The 13,677-nt window shown below is 36.9% G+C and overlaps 1 protein-coding gene across 1 annotated transcript in view; it reads right to left on the reverse strand.

Moving 5' to 3' along the window:
• The window catches only part of Mdh2 (malate dehydrogenase 2), a 32,927-nt gene extending 19,974 nt beyond the window's left edge, over nt 1-12,953 (reverse strand). Inside the window, exon 1 of the mRNA XM_081768756.1 lies at nt 12,795-12,953. Within this exon, the coding sequence (XP_081624882.1) occupies nt 12,795-12,872 (78 nt within the window). The 5' untranslated portion in view covers nt 12,873-12,953. The remainder of the gene's footprint in view (nt 1-12,794) is intronic.
• Nucleotides 12,954-13,677: the final 724 nt, after the last annotated feature.

The following is a 13,677-nucleotide window of genomic DNA, read 5'->3' on the forward strand; positions in this document are numbered from 1 at the left end:
TTGATCTGTTACTTAAGCGAAACGAATACAAGCATTTCGTGCATACGAATCATGAACTTGATTATGGATAGTTTTCCAAGGTCACCGAAAGAAGCTACTGAATCGTACACAAGTCTGCATGCTACTAAAGTTTGTTAAATTATCTGCTATGCATTTCGCATTGATTGAAAATTCGTTTTTTCGCTTGAATTTCCATTTGAGAAAATTTAAGACCATTTTAAATTCATCTCTGATAGTACTGCTCTAAAATATCCAAATTATTTACCCAAACGCTCGTCAGTTCTAGAATACTGACTCAGAACTCTATCTGTCCTATTTCCATCTTACCAATTCCTTTCAATTAGTTTAGCTAAAAGAGGCTTCACGTGATTCATTCCAACATCAGACAGTGCATAAACATTAAGATGCAACACGAATGAGCACTACTCAATTTATACTTTAAATGTTACTTCTCCACAAGTTTACAAATAAATTTCCGTAGACACTTTCTGGAATTTCGGCGAAAATTCGAAATAGTCAGAGCCGTTATTGTTTGATATTTTTTTAACGGCACTAAGAGTAGCAGAACTAGAGTGATCAGACGTCTCATTCTTAAGGAAATTGTCCCTTTTCAAGGAAGTCGTCCGGTGACGTGAAAAGAAATAAAGACGGGACACGAAACGTCTCTTAAGACATCTCCTTTGCGCCTTATAGGTACACAGCATAAATTTTACATGAGTCTGAAAATATTACAAAATTTTCAGTTTCATATTTTTCGAACACATGGTTCCTTAGTAAACTTCATGCTTCTATATTCTATAACCCTCTTTGGGTCAATAATCAAAGGTTATACGTAGATTCGCTAGAGGATTGTCAAATTATGCCAGTCTACTGATTGTTCCGATTATTATTATTATTATTATTATTATTATAAATCCAATCGCCCTAAGCAAAACGAATGTCAACGTTTCTCACAGGAAGAATAATTTCATTTTACACATCAATTCGTATTTGAAGTCGAAGAACTAAAAGCTTATGGTTTTACAAGCTTTTGCATCACATTTTATCAGATAAAATCTTGTACAAAACTGGTCAGAGAGGAGTGTCAATCTGAAATTTATTAAGAAAAGAATCTACTTTTGAAGCAAGGATTTAGAAAAATGTAAGTTTAAGAACAGGTATTTTATCTTCTTCCAACATTCTTGACACGATCTGACAGCTCGAAGAGCTAAGAACTCTATTTATCTTTCTTGCTTCCTTGACTATAGAAGAAGATACGGATAAATGTCAATAGATAGCTGAGCGACACTATTATTTTCAAGCCAACAAACACAACAAAACAGGGTTTGAAAAAACCCGGATATTTTTGAAAAAACCCAACCCACCTGGGCCCATGTGGGTTTTTTCGGGTATTTTCGGGTTTTTTCGGGTTTAATTGGGTTTTTTCGAAATATTTCAATCTCTTTGGAGTAAAAATGTTAAAATATGATTTACATTTCATGAGTGTCATTGTCACAACTTGCAACAACTTTTTATTCACTGCTATTTTGAAAAAATTGCCGCCATTTTGAAATTTTATGCCGCCAAAATATATACAGCTAATTTAGTCTCTCGTGCTTCTACTTTGAAAATTTCAACTTGAAAGACCTAAAATTGCGCTTTGTAGCGTGGATATCAGCAGCGGCGCAAATTTGTCTTCAACATTGGGGGAACGGGTAAGACGGTATATATATATATATATATATATATATATATATATATATATATGGTGATCAGAAAAATGGAAACACCTGAACGAAATTGCAACTTACAAGATTAATATGGTGTCGGGCCACCTTTCGCCTTCAGAACAGCCTTGATGCGACGTGGGATGGAGGCATAGAGGTCGTGAATGGTACCAAGTGGAATTTTACACCATTCCTCGTGCAGGGCATCGGCCAGTTCTGTGAAAAAGGATGGAGGTGGAAATCGTCGCCGGAGTCGTGTTTCCAAGACGGACCACAGATGTTCAATTATGTTGAGATCTGGGGATTGGGCGGGCCAGGGGAGGTGTTGAACTTCATCCCGATGTTCCTCAAACCACGCTGCAACAACGCCAGCTGTGTGAATGGGTGCATTATCATCCTGGAAGATGGCGCCATTGTCCGGGAACAACATCCGGACCATAGGATGCAAGTGGTCTCCTAAAATTGCGACATAATCGTTGGCAGTGATTCGTCCGCTAAGTGTGACCACAGGACCCAATGTAAACCATGATATGGCGGCCCACAGCATCACCGAGCCGCCGCCATGTTTCACAGTTGGGCGGAGACACTGCAGATCATAAGCTTCTTTGGGTGTTCTCCACACATAAACACGGCCCGTGGTTAGGAATAGGATGAAGGATGACTCATCCGACCATATCGCACGTTTCCAGTCCTCAACGGTCCAAGTTGCATGGTCGCGGTACCATTTGCGGCGTGCAAAAGCGTTATGGTCCCTGATGAGCGGTTTGGCCCGTGCAACACGACCCCGTAAGTTCATGTCATGTAATTCGCGGCGGACTGTGATTGTCGAAACAGAGTGGGGGAGGTGCTGATTGAGTTCCTCCGTCACTTGCTCCGCAGCGGCACGACGGTTCTGCGTCACAATGCGCATAATACCCGGCGTGACCTGTCACTCATGATTTTCTTCCGCCCACTGTTCCGCTTCCCCGATGTGGTTTTCCCGTGTGTTGTGTAGGCCGTCATCACCTTCGACACTGTCCCACGCGACACACCTAACACAGTAGCCACTGCCGTCACACTCACTCTACATAACCGCGCACCAACAAATTGCCCTCTTTGAAAATCTGAGAGGTCTCCCATTTTACACTACCTCCGTCTGGTGCAGCCACTGGACACTGCTGTTCCACTGCGCCTGACGTAGTATGGAGACCGAGCTATCACACCACCACCAGCGGTCCGGCGCTTCACAAGGGATGATCCAAATATGATCATTCCCTGTAAACAGTTTTCAATGTTGCCAGTCTGATTTTAAAGTTGTAGAGCAATAATAATATCGTCATATTTTATGTCCCCTGTGTGGGACTCCGGGACAACATGGGTAGGGGAGCAGAGTTGTCTTCAACATTGGGAGGCGGTCAGATTTGAGGCTCATTCTGGGAGGTATCAATTTCATCTCACTTTCCTTTGTGACAGTTGGACATAAATCATCACATTTCTTCCTAAAAGACACATTTCCAATCGGATTATTGAGGGGGCAATTCAAAGATTGTAGGGGATATGTCCCCATCATCCCACCGGGATTTTCGCCAGTGAATATCAGCTACTTTAAAAAAAAAGCGCGCCATTTTGTAATTTTACGTTGGTATGCTGCCAAAATCTAAACAGAAAATTTAGAGTGTCTCTGGTGTGTATCCTGAAAATTTAAAAGACCGAAAGTTGAACATTGTGTGGTAAAGGCAGACAAACTAACAAATGTAGATCAAGTCATCCTAGAAGCCTCAGTGACGTTCGCCAAATATGAATACCAAATAGCTATATTAATTTAAAACAAAGACATAATTCATCAAAATGTCTTAAATATTTTTCAACGTAAAATAAATGGTCTTTCGATGCTTTGTGCATTCAATTACGGGAATTACCCGAGCACTTGTTGCAAGACCGTATTTTTTCGAAAATTAATTTAAAACAATTAACGAAGATAGGCCTATAATTCATATTTTATAAAGTAAATGTTTCAAAATGTCTAAAATGAAATGAAATATGCTCCAGTGTAAAATAAATAGATTTATTGTTGAAGTATTCACTTCGATGCTTTGTGGGTTCAATTGCGGGAATTTCCCGAACACTTCTTTTACGACGGGTTTTCCCTGAAAATGCAGCTTGCTTTACTGTACATCGAAACTTCCATGAATACTGAAGTTTGAATGCAGCACTTGAAATAGTAAGCGTTACGTAGTCTTCGAAGCTCCGAGCATTAAGCTTCTTAATTTTGACAAGAATTTTTACGTTATTGCTAGTGTTGATTCTACAGAATGCTTATTTGAAGGCTAGCAACAAATGACTGAACTTAACTGTTGTTGTTGGAAAACCAAATTTTACTGAATACTTTTGTTACCATCAAAGGTAAGAAATAATACTAATAGTTTTACTAATGTATTTACATATTTACTGTTAGTACCGGCACCTATGACCTTAAACCTGTCAACGTATGATGGATAACGTCCCTCGGCGGCGCCGAGTCAGGAAATACACTATTCACGGAAAGTATTTTCTAAAATATACAATCGCTTACTTTACTTCAAATAGGCTATAAGCATAATCCGCACATTAATTTGTTCTACAATTATCTCAAGCTAAGGTGAGGTTTTTTATTTATATATTTATTTATTTATTCATTCATTCATTCAGTGTATTTAGAGCTTTATAAAGGTCTAATGTTGAATATTGTTGTCTAGCTTAACATGAAAGTATATAATTCGCCCAAAGAAAGTTTAAAATCTGATAAAAATAACTTTCAATGTAATCACCTTAGTTGTACCAATAATACACTAACAAAAAAGTCAAAAACCCAGGTGGGTTTTAAGATGGGTTTTTTCAGGTGGGTCCAACCCGAAAAAAACCGGTGGGTTTTTTCGGGCTGGGCCCACTTGGGCAAACCCTGCAACAAAACTTCACTGAAAAATTTTCTAAGTGTGCACGGCGTGCTGAAACATTACTAAATAAGTTATACAAAAATAATAGAAATTCGAGGATTCTCCAGTTCGTTATCACAAATGCAACCTTAAATACTCCACGCATAGTATGTAAAACAAAGCTTCCTAAATCAAGTATTACAGGATCATCTGGAAAAATTTTGATTGAAGATATGCAGAAATTTATTCTATATTGGGGTCATCTATTGAAATTTGAATGATCTTTTTTTAACTTCAAGGGTCAAAGTGCCTCTTTGAAAACGATTACAAACTGCGAAATACACTAGGAACGTTGATATCAAATAACGTGTGCACACTTTCACGGTACTCCAGAATCGCACGTTCATGTCCATCTGCTTCTTTTGAGACATTTTATTAAGAGATTGAACAAAACCCACATAATCACACCTCTCTGAATAGTTCACTTCTAAAATATGGTTGGTGGATAACCCATTAACTAAAGGGTATGCTATTTTGTCACGTTGAAGCTGTATTTTCCCGGCAATCTCAGACAGAGAACATGAGTTTGAATACTTTGACATTTTCAATAGCAGTGTGCATTAATCTACGTGTCATTGCACTTGTAATTCTGCTTAATTGCAATGCAATCTTTTACTAAGAATCTGTGAATTTCTTTCGTCCCCGAACGCGTACCCACTTGCATCATAGGTTCCATATTTGAGCACGCAATATCTGAACGAAATTATCATACATAAGAGAATCAAATCTATCTTTTTTTTTTTTTTTTTTTTCTTACATAAAGTACTAAAGACATAGCCACTTAATCCGCACTTCGATTTTCCTCTTTTCATTATTGGAATTATGCATGGGTTGAAAATGAATTTGCTTTTGCATCGTTGATCCAACTGCATTTTGTGGATAATTCACATCATATTTTATTATGTAAAGGCCCTAAATACTTTTATTTATTTATTTTTACAGTATTTAATAGTTCCTTTGCTTGACCCTGTGACTGGATATCTGTACCAGAGAGAATTGTTTGTTTGATTTGCAGATGTATCACGAATAGCACATCTATACAGTCTTAAACTATTGTTCCGTAACATTTTTATACTGTTATTTAGGAAACACTACTCAGAATTCACATTTAGTATAATCTATTGAAAATTAATGTGAATATTCAAGCTGGCGAAAAGTAATATGCTTTGCCCCTGATTTTCTTCTTAATAATAATAAAAAAAAAAAAAAAAGTTTGATGTACTAAAAGTCATAGAAGAGGATCCTTAAGATTAGGATATGTAATATCCTGATAAAAAAAAAAATAGTGAAAATATTAACTAAGCATTATTCGTCCTTACAGTAGAATTTAGAAAATATTTGGGACGACTGTCGTAATCCAGTAATATTTGTGCTATGATTGCTAACACCACGGAAATGTACAAGTAAACTGATTTGATCCGTGTCTCTAATTGAAGTTGCTCGTTAAATCACCAAGCTCATTTCGACTCGCCAAATGTGTAAAACCTGATAACTTAGTCTATAACATATAATTTGGAAAGGGGGAACAAATTTCATAATGTTTTCTAGCTTTTGTTATGTATGCCAAACTGCTAACCTGTTTCCTACATGTAATCAATTCAGATGATGATCTTGTATGAAGCTATTATGAAGATATTTGATGAAATTTTTCAACGAATTACGAGTATATACATAAGAATAATTGAGTTTACTATGTTTTAGGAGTAAAAGAAGTAAAATGATTGAATGTTCTTCAACATATGAACCTTCTTCGACGTCTGACAAACTTTCGCACTTTTACGGTCATCGTAATTTAAGCTGTGCGTACTGAAGGAATGCACTGTAGCTCCCTTCTTTTCAGTAAAGATCTCGACTTAATTCTAGTTACCTTTCTTTGGCATGTGTATATCTGAGATTACAATTTCTAATAAATCTAAAGTTATTGGAGTGATTTCATAAGATTATAAATGTGAAACCACAGAAGGAAAGTAATAAATGTTGGCGACTGGAATGGACCCGTTTGGTTACCATTAAAGTGTATAATTGTCTCTTCTTTTTTTTTTATGCGTCTTTATTGTTTTTCTTCGTCAATAACAAAAGTTTATTAGTTATTGTTAATATTGAATTTATGCAGTTATTCAGTTAACATCGTTAATTTAATATATTGCGCCACTGATGCACTGGCGCTAATGGCTGAGAAATTAAAGACAATTTGTTCTCTTTCTTCTGATAGTATTGTTTTACTGTTAGACATTAACGATCCAAAAGTCCCGACATTGTATAATTTTCATATTAATTACTCTTTCGACCAATTGTTCGAATTCAATTCTGCTTACTGAAGCATCTTACGGTATTTATAATATATTCTATATAGCTAATTGTGCTTATATTCCTTGTACAAAAGGAGAGAACATGAATATATCGTACTAGTTTTAATAATTCAGAATCCTTGCGGATTTCATAACTGAATTATCTTCTCTCTGTTTATGAACAATACCATTCACATCAAGAAGAATAAAATATCTTGCTAAGTACGTCATAAATAATAAATCAGATGCCTGTAATTACGATAGCGCACTCGTTTAATACATTATTATGTTTGTCATGTCAAATAATTAATCTGCATTCTATAACTAAATGATCGTCCTTCTGCTATTACGCGACGAAGTCAGTATAAAAATAGTATAAATATGACATATATATATATATGCTGAACACAAAGTAGCTTTCTCCTATTTGTGAAGAAATATTTGTTTTGCGGAAAGCAACTTTGTGCCTACCCTGTATATATGATGAAACTCTACGATTTAAAGGATTAATTAAATATGTATTAGAATATGACGACGTATCCTGAATAAATGTTAATTATGAGCAACGGTGAATGAGTCATATCTAGAACAACAATGCTATTACGTAACTTAGAAGTTAATGTGCATAAATTTGGAGAGATAATTGAATGTTAAACTACTACAATCGTACTGCCATAATTGTCTTAACTTATTGGTAAGGTGACAACTGTTTGTGTGCTTCAGTATATACAGTAATAAAGTAAAAGCACATAGTTGTATTTGATTTCATTGTCACCTTATGGAACGCACTGCGTACGTATTCTTGATGTGTTTTACTAAAATTCTGTTTCCTTGCCTTGACGATTGTGCTGCGTTGGCAATGTACCAACAGTAGCAAATCCGATGCATTACAAATGACCGAGCAGATTTTCATGCATCTCTAGCTGATTCTTTACATAACTTAAGACTTCCTAATATAGGTGGAAAGTTAGCGAGGTTAACGAAGGACGGTTTTGCTCTATTACCTTCTTCCCCTTAATATCGCTATTAAATGTTGAATAAGGTTGATTTTACATGCTGGGATATGTTGTCCTTACGAGCTCAGCTAAACGTGACATAATAAACATCTCTTATTATGAGTTTATCTACGCCGTATCAGGACAGCGAAAAAAAAAAAAAAAAAATTCTCACAAGTGGCGAAGAGATGCAGAACATAAGTTCATTATAAATCATTAGTGGAAAACACCGACAAGTTCCTAAGTTAGAAGTTGCCAAATAAGAAACAAGTACTCAACAAATCTTAAATAGTCCACGATTTACATTTTTTAAAGTCTTTAAAATCTCATTCTTCAAAAAATCAAAATTCGATCGACTTGGCACAATCCCTGATTTCTCAAATTCCCTGACAGTTCTAAGTCTTCTGGGTTTGTCGTCACCCTGCAACTCTGCCTACTAAGAAAAAACAACTGTTCATTTAAATTTATTATTATACTAAAAAGATTTGTTACTTAACTCACTAATATAGATAAATGTAATAAATTGCTTTAAAATGTGTAGAGTTTTTGTGAGCCATAATTCTATCGATATAGCTATTTTACATGTATGCTATACCTCCGCGTGCGAAGGTTGATGGTGGAAAATTACACTAAAATTCATGTTTATTGAATCACTGAATCACGTGCGAGATCGTGGTGGGTTGAAAACTTTTGATCTATCAGGTTATCTGGAATGAGCCATCAGTAATTGTGATGTTTTTCAGGTAGCTACACTCATAACTTGAAAAGGAAATGTTGGATTATGGGATGGATAAGGCTCGTGATTATTTTCAGCTGCAGAATCTATTAATATACCAATCGATTTGGACAAGAAACAGCAACAATATTAGCCCCCAAAGAATTCCTGCACTTGCTACAAATGAATGATGATAAAATTAGTAAATCTGTGGCTCAAACTAATCACTAGATGTTTTTATGTGACATGTTCCAGAATTATAGCCCATTTCTATCGTACAGACAAATTATCGGCATACTAAGGCTCCGGAAAATCGAAACTGCAAACCCACGCTATGGCCTTTATATATAAATATAATTGGAGAGGGTATAGTTGAGGTATTACCTACCAAAGATACTTAAAAATTTGCACCTTCGAAATTTTGACCAACTTTGCAGTGCATATCTTTGGAACTAGATGGATAATGGCAACTGAATTTAAGCCACACATTAATATCATAGATAGAAATCTTGCCTCCACTTTGAACTGAATTGGTGTATTCACAACGTAGTTATGGTGTGTTCAATGTGTGCTCCCTGAGTTGCACAAAGACTTTTGCCAAGTTTGAACAGTTTTATCTATACTGAGGTGTGCTTAAACAGCTGATTAGTAACATACTTTGAATCAGTATTAAAAGCTATCCAAGTGCGCAAAAGACCAGGTCTTCATGTTTACTACAACGTTCAAAAATGCTGGGCACCCTTTGTTCGCGGAGGGAAGGTGCGTGGCTTCTCTCTTAGAAAGGCTTCCCAATGCAACTAAAGGAGGTATTCAACTGAACTTTGGCACATAACCATCACAGAGAATACAGAACCTTCCCATAAAATTTCAGCTGGGACTATCCATGGATTTGGTCCCTTTGACATGGAATATAACTATCCATGCTTCCCTGTAAAGAACCATTCCCCAAAGGTGTACTGTATGCACGCTTCAGTTGGTACCCTCATGCAAACACGGTAAATTCTACTCCATTAGTTTTAATATACAGAATTGGTCCAAACTTCCCTAACCCTATTCTACTCTACGTGCCATCCCACTTTATGGGGTCATACTTCCATATTAATGAAATATGAAGTTCTCTTAGCAAGAAATGTACTCTTATAGACCTGGAAAGTGCTTTTTAACGGAAAAGCTGCATTAATATGTGCAGGTTGACTTAGGACGGCTGAATATAAATACACCGTGTGAACATATAGCATAAAAAGTAGTGTATGAAATACGAACCAACTTAAAAACAAACCTAACTTGCTAGATAGCCACTAGAAAACACAAATGCTATCCAACCGACTCGGGGAAGAAGCACAGCAGGGAAACTCGCACGGCAGCGCATTCGGAGGGACAGGTGTATTAGCGATGGTGGGTATACGTATATACGAGGATAGCCCAAAAACACTTCATATGGCGTAAAAACACATGAGTTGCCACACTTCCATGATCACTTTGTACACTGCATTCGGGTTAACTGCTGTATCGCCGGACCAATTTAAGGAAATTCAACGGGACAATCGGAGAATTGATTTAAGTTTGTAAGGAAGAATGAGCAAGTCAAGTAAGGGGAGTAGTAAAGGTTAAGAAAGTGGTTGTATTTGTTAGTTTTTTTTTTTTTATATTGTAAGCAGGACTCTATGTAATGGTGGATGGACTATTTCGCGGAGAAGCACTTGTTATGATATAGTGGCGCGAAAAGACTATGTCGAAATGGCTCGTGTATGTCAAAACTGTGCCATAGGTTGTAAAATGTACAGAAAAATTTGGGCAAGTCTTTAATTTGCCCCTTTCATGTTGTGAACAGAACCCAAAACCCTGCGGGGCTTCTAACCCGTTCCTACTACTACTACTTATACTATGGATCCGTATAGTAAAACTGCACGCCTAATGTACAGTCACGAAAGCAAGTATTCTTCAGTTGACACGATTTCGTGTCCTAATAACTCAACAACAAATTAACCTATTAGAGTACGGACATTGACAAGTTATCAAGTTATAACCATTCTAAGGATAGCAGCAAAAAGATCCAAATTAATTAATTTATTCCCGAGTTATTGGCAAAAGAAAATTTGGATATAGTATACATGAAGCTGCATCAGTTCCCGAAGGATCAGGACGCTCATACTTTTAGGGATTATTCATTAAGTATGTACGAACTTACAAATGGAGTAACAAAGCGACTTTTATTTACTTATCGACTGATATGAAAATAAAAAAGAACGTACCTGTACTTTATAACTGCATGTGTAGTGCCCTTGTACTTATATGCGTGTGTGCCCTTGTAGTATCTATGACTGTGTGTGGGAAGGGGGGGGGGATTTAACGCATATCGCATGTCTTGTGCACATGGATACTTCTTACTATTGCACTACGTTGAAAATTTATGGTATTTCATATAGAAGTGATGATAGAACACAGAAGAATCGCAGATCAGGGGGTCCTCATGTATACTATTACCGAAAATTTGTCAACTGTCAAATACTTTCTTTCCCGTGTGTACGTAATCTAACGTAACTTAAGGTAATCCAACCAACTATAACCGAATGCAGTACATTTTGGTACTTTTTATTCGATTTTGAAATTGGTCCAGCGATACAACAGTAATCCCCTGCCTTCATATAGTACTTCACTTATAATGCCTTCTTATGGCACATTACGTTGTAAAGAAAATACTTCGCATTTCGTATTTCTGCCTTATTACACATGAGATACAATACCGATATGCGGACTACTTACACAATCCTATTACGAAATCAAGTAATATATCTCTTTCTTAGAGTTCACAAACTTATACCCTCATAAACTGGGATAGCACCTTATTTTACTGTACCCTACTTTACTATACCCTCTTAAAGGGGTCCTCCTTATTGATGCACAGCTAGAGCGTATATTGTAAAGTTTATCTCCTCTCCCACCTTTTCCAAGTTTGTTTCCGAAGATCCTGTATGTAGCTATTACGTCAGTTATTATAAAGAGCAAGTGAGCAGGAATATGAAGAAATGAAATCTAAGTTTAACGTCCTACGCGTATGCCGGATAGGCTAAAGGAGACGGTGATAATGAGATAAGTGAAATGATGGAATAAAGTGGGAGGAAACGGGAGAAACCCGAGAAAACACACGAGCACGGTGTTTGTCCACACGGAGCGAGCTAGGATCGAACCAGGGACCCCAAGCACCGGAGGTGAACGCTCTACCACTGAGCCACCGCGCCCCCCAGGAATATGAAGAGCCGCCATCAATAATGAAAATGTTACTGGCCTAGTTGAACTGTAGGTAGTACAGTAATTAAACGCAGTAATTATATGCCGCAGAGTAGATTCAGGAATATTGAACTTAACAGAAACTAAACTACCCTATCCTATGCCTTAAAATGTTAGACCACTCTGCAGCACAAGGGCCAAACGCACTAACATAGTAAGCGGCAAAACAAGAGTACGAGCAATAGTTGTGTTTTTTCTCCTTTAAATACCTATGACAACATTCCTGTGTGAATTAGTAATACCCAGCAAAGCAAGTTAGTTTTTGATCTGAATTCCCATACACAATTTTTAAAAAGGGAAAGGCACAAAGGTACGTCTTTTTCCACTGTGTAATTCTTAGCAGTCAACGTATCTAAAACGGCACAAAGGTACGTCTTTTTCCACTGTGTAATTCTTTGCAGTCAACGTATCTAAAAAGTCCATAGGTAAACAATCTCAATATTTCACTTGCACTGTGCTCTCACAGTAGGCTTCGAGTATAATTTTTGGTGCAGTTTTACTATACGGATTCACAGACTGTAAAATGTACGGGAAAATTTGGGGGGTCCTTGATTTGCCCATTTTTTGTCGAGAACAGAACCCTGCAGGTCTTCGAACACGTTCCTACCACTAGTGATTCTCCTACTCCTGCTACTACTTACACTATGGATCCGTATAGTAGAACTGCACATAATTTTTAATATATACATCCAATGCAAGATATCTTAAATAAAAAAAACTTACCCATCAAATAAAATCTCTACTGAAAATGGCTCATAAAAAATACAGCATATGATAATACTTCTCTAAGTCTGCTCCAATTTTAAAGCAAAAATATCTGATACTACAGGGGTTGAAAGCATTTTATGTACCTGAGATGTTGTAGATATATTCCTCAGTCCAGTACTAAATGCAGATACGGTCTGCGTCCTAAACACACGAGAAAACATCCTAATTTTTGCAACGCTTTTCAGCTCACGTCCTCCAAACAACCGATTCGTTCGAAGAGGGAAGGGCGAAGGAGGACGATGAAGATGTCTGTAATCTGTAAATGGAAGAATCTCTTTTCACATACATTATGCGAATGTTTCATGAAAATTGATACAAGACAAACTATAATTCAATATTTTTCTTTATACTTTTAATAATACTTTTTAACTTATATTTTGTAAATCTTTATATCACAGGCGTTATTTGGGAAGAAAAAGTTGCAATTGCCTCCCAGTGTTTGAGAAAGAACATGTTTATAATAAAATTGAAAGTAATATACTACTAATAAAACAAAATCTTCAAAATTCTTGTGAGTGGAAAATCCACGCCACCTCAGAAATATCTGACTCAGTTATTTAGCGTATACTTTTGTTGGTAATTGTTTAGAGCCAGAGCCAAAATTGGTGAAAAACAGGATAATTTACAGAAATGAGTTGATAGTGGTGAAAAAACATCGTACACAATTTTTGGAGGTCCTGTACAAACGATAGAGGTAAGTGCAGTGGCGCATCCAGGACGGACTTCTGGGGGGGCGGCAAGAGCGCAGATATCTCTGTAAATTTTCGGGGGCCCATTCAGGTACAGAAAGCATATATGAGGATTTTTAAGAGAAATTGCATTCAAATTATGTCAAATATAGTATATTCATAAATACAATGCAGGGGCCCATATTTATTTTGGGAGCGGGCCCCCGCCCCCTGGCATCGGCGCCCTTGGGGGCGATGGGTTGTAATACTGCTACCTAGAGCTACGCTTAAGAGCTCG

This window comes from Thermobia domestica, chromosome 8, assembly GCF_964235325.1.
Source record: "Thermobia domestica chromosome 8, izTheDome1.hap1.1, whole genome shotgun sequence".
Classification (NCBI taxonomy): domain Eukaryota; kingdom Metazoa; phylum Arthropoda; class Insecta; order Zygentoma; family Lepismatidae; genus Thermobia; species Thermobia domestica.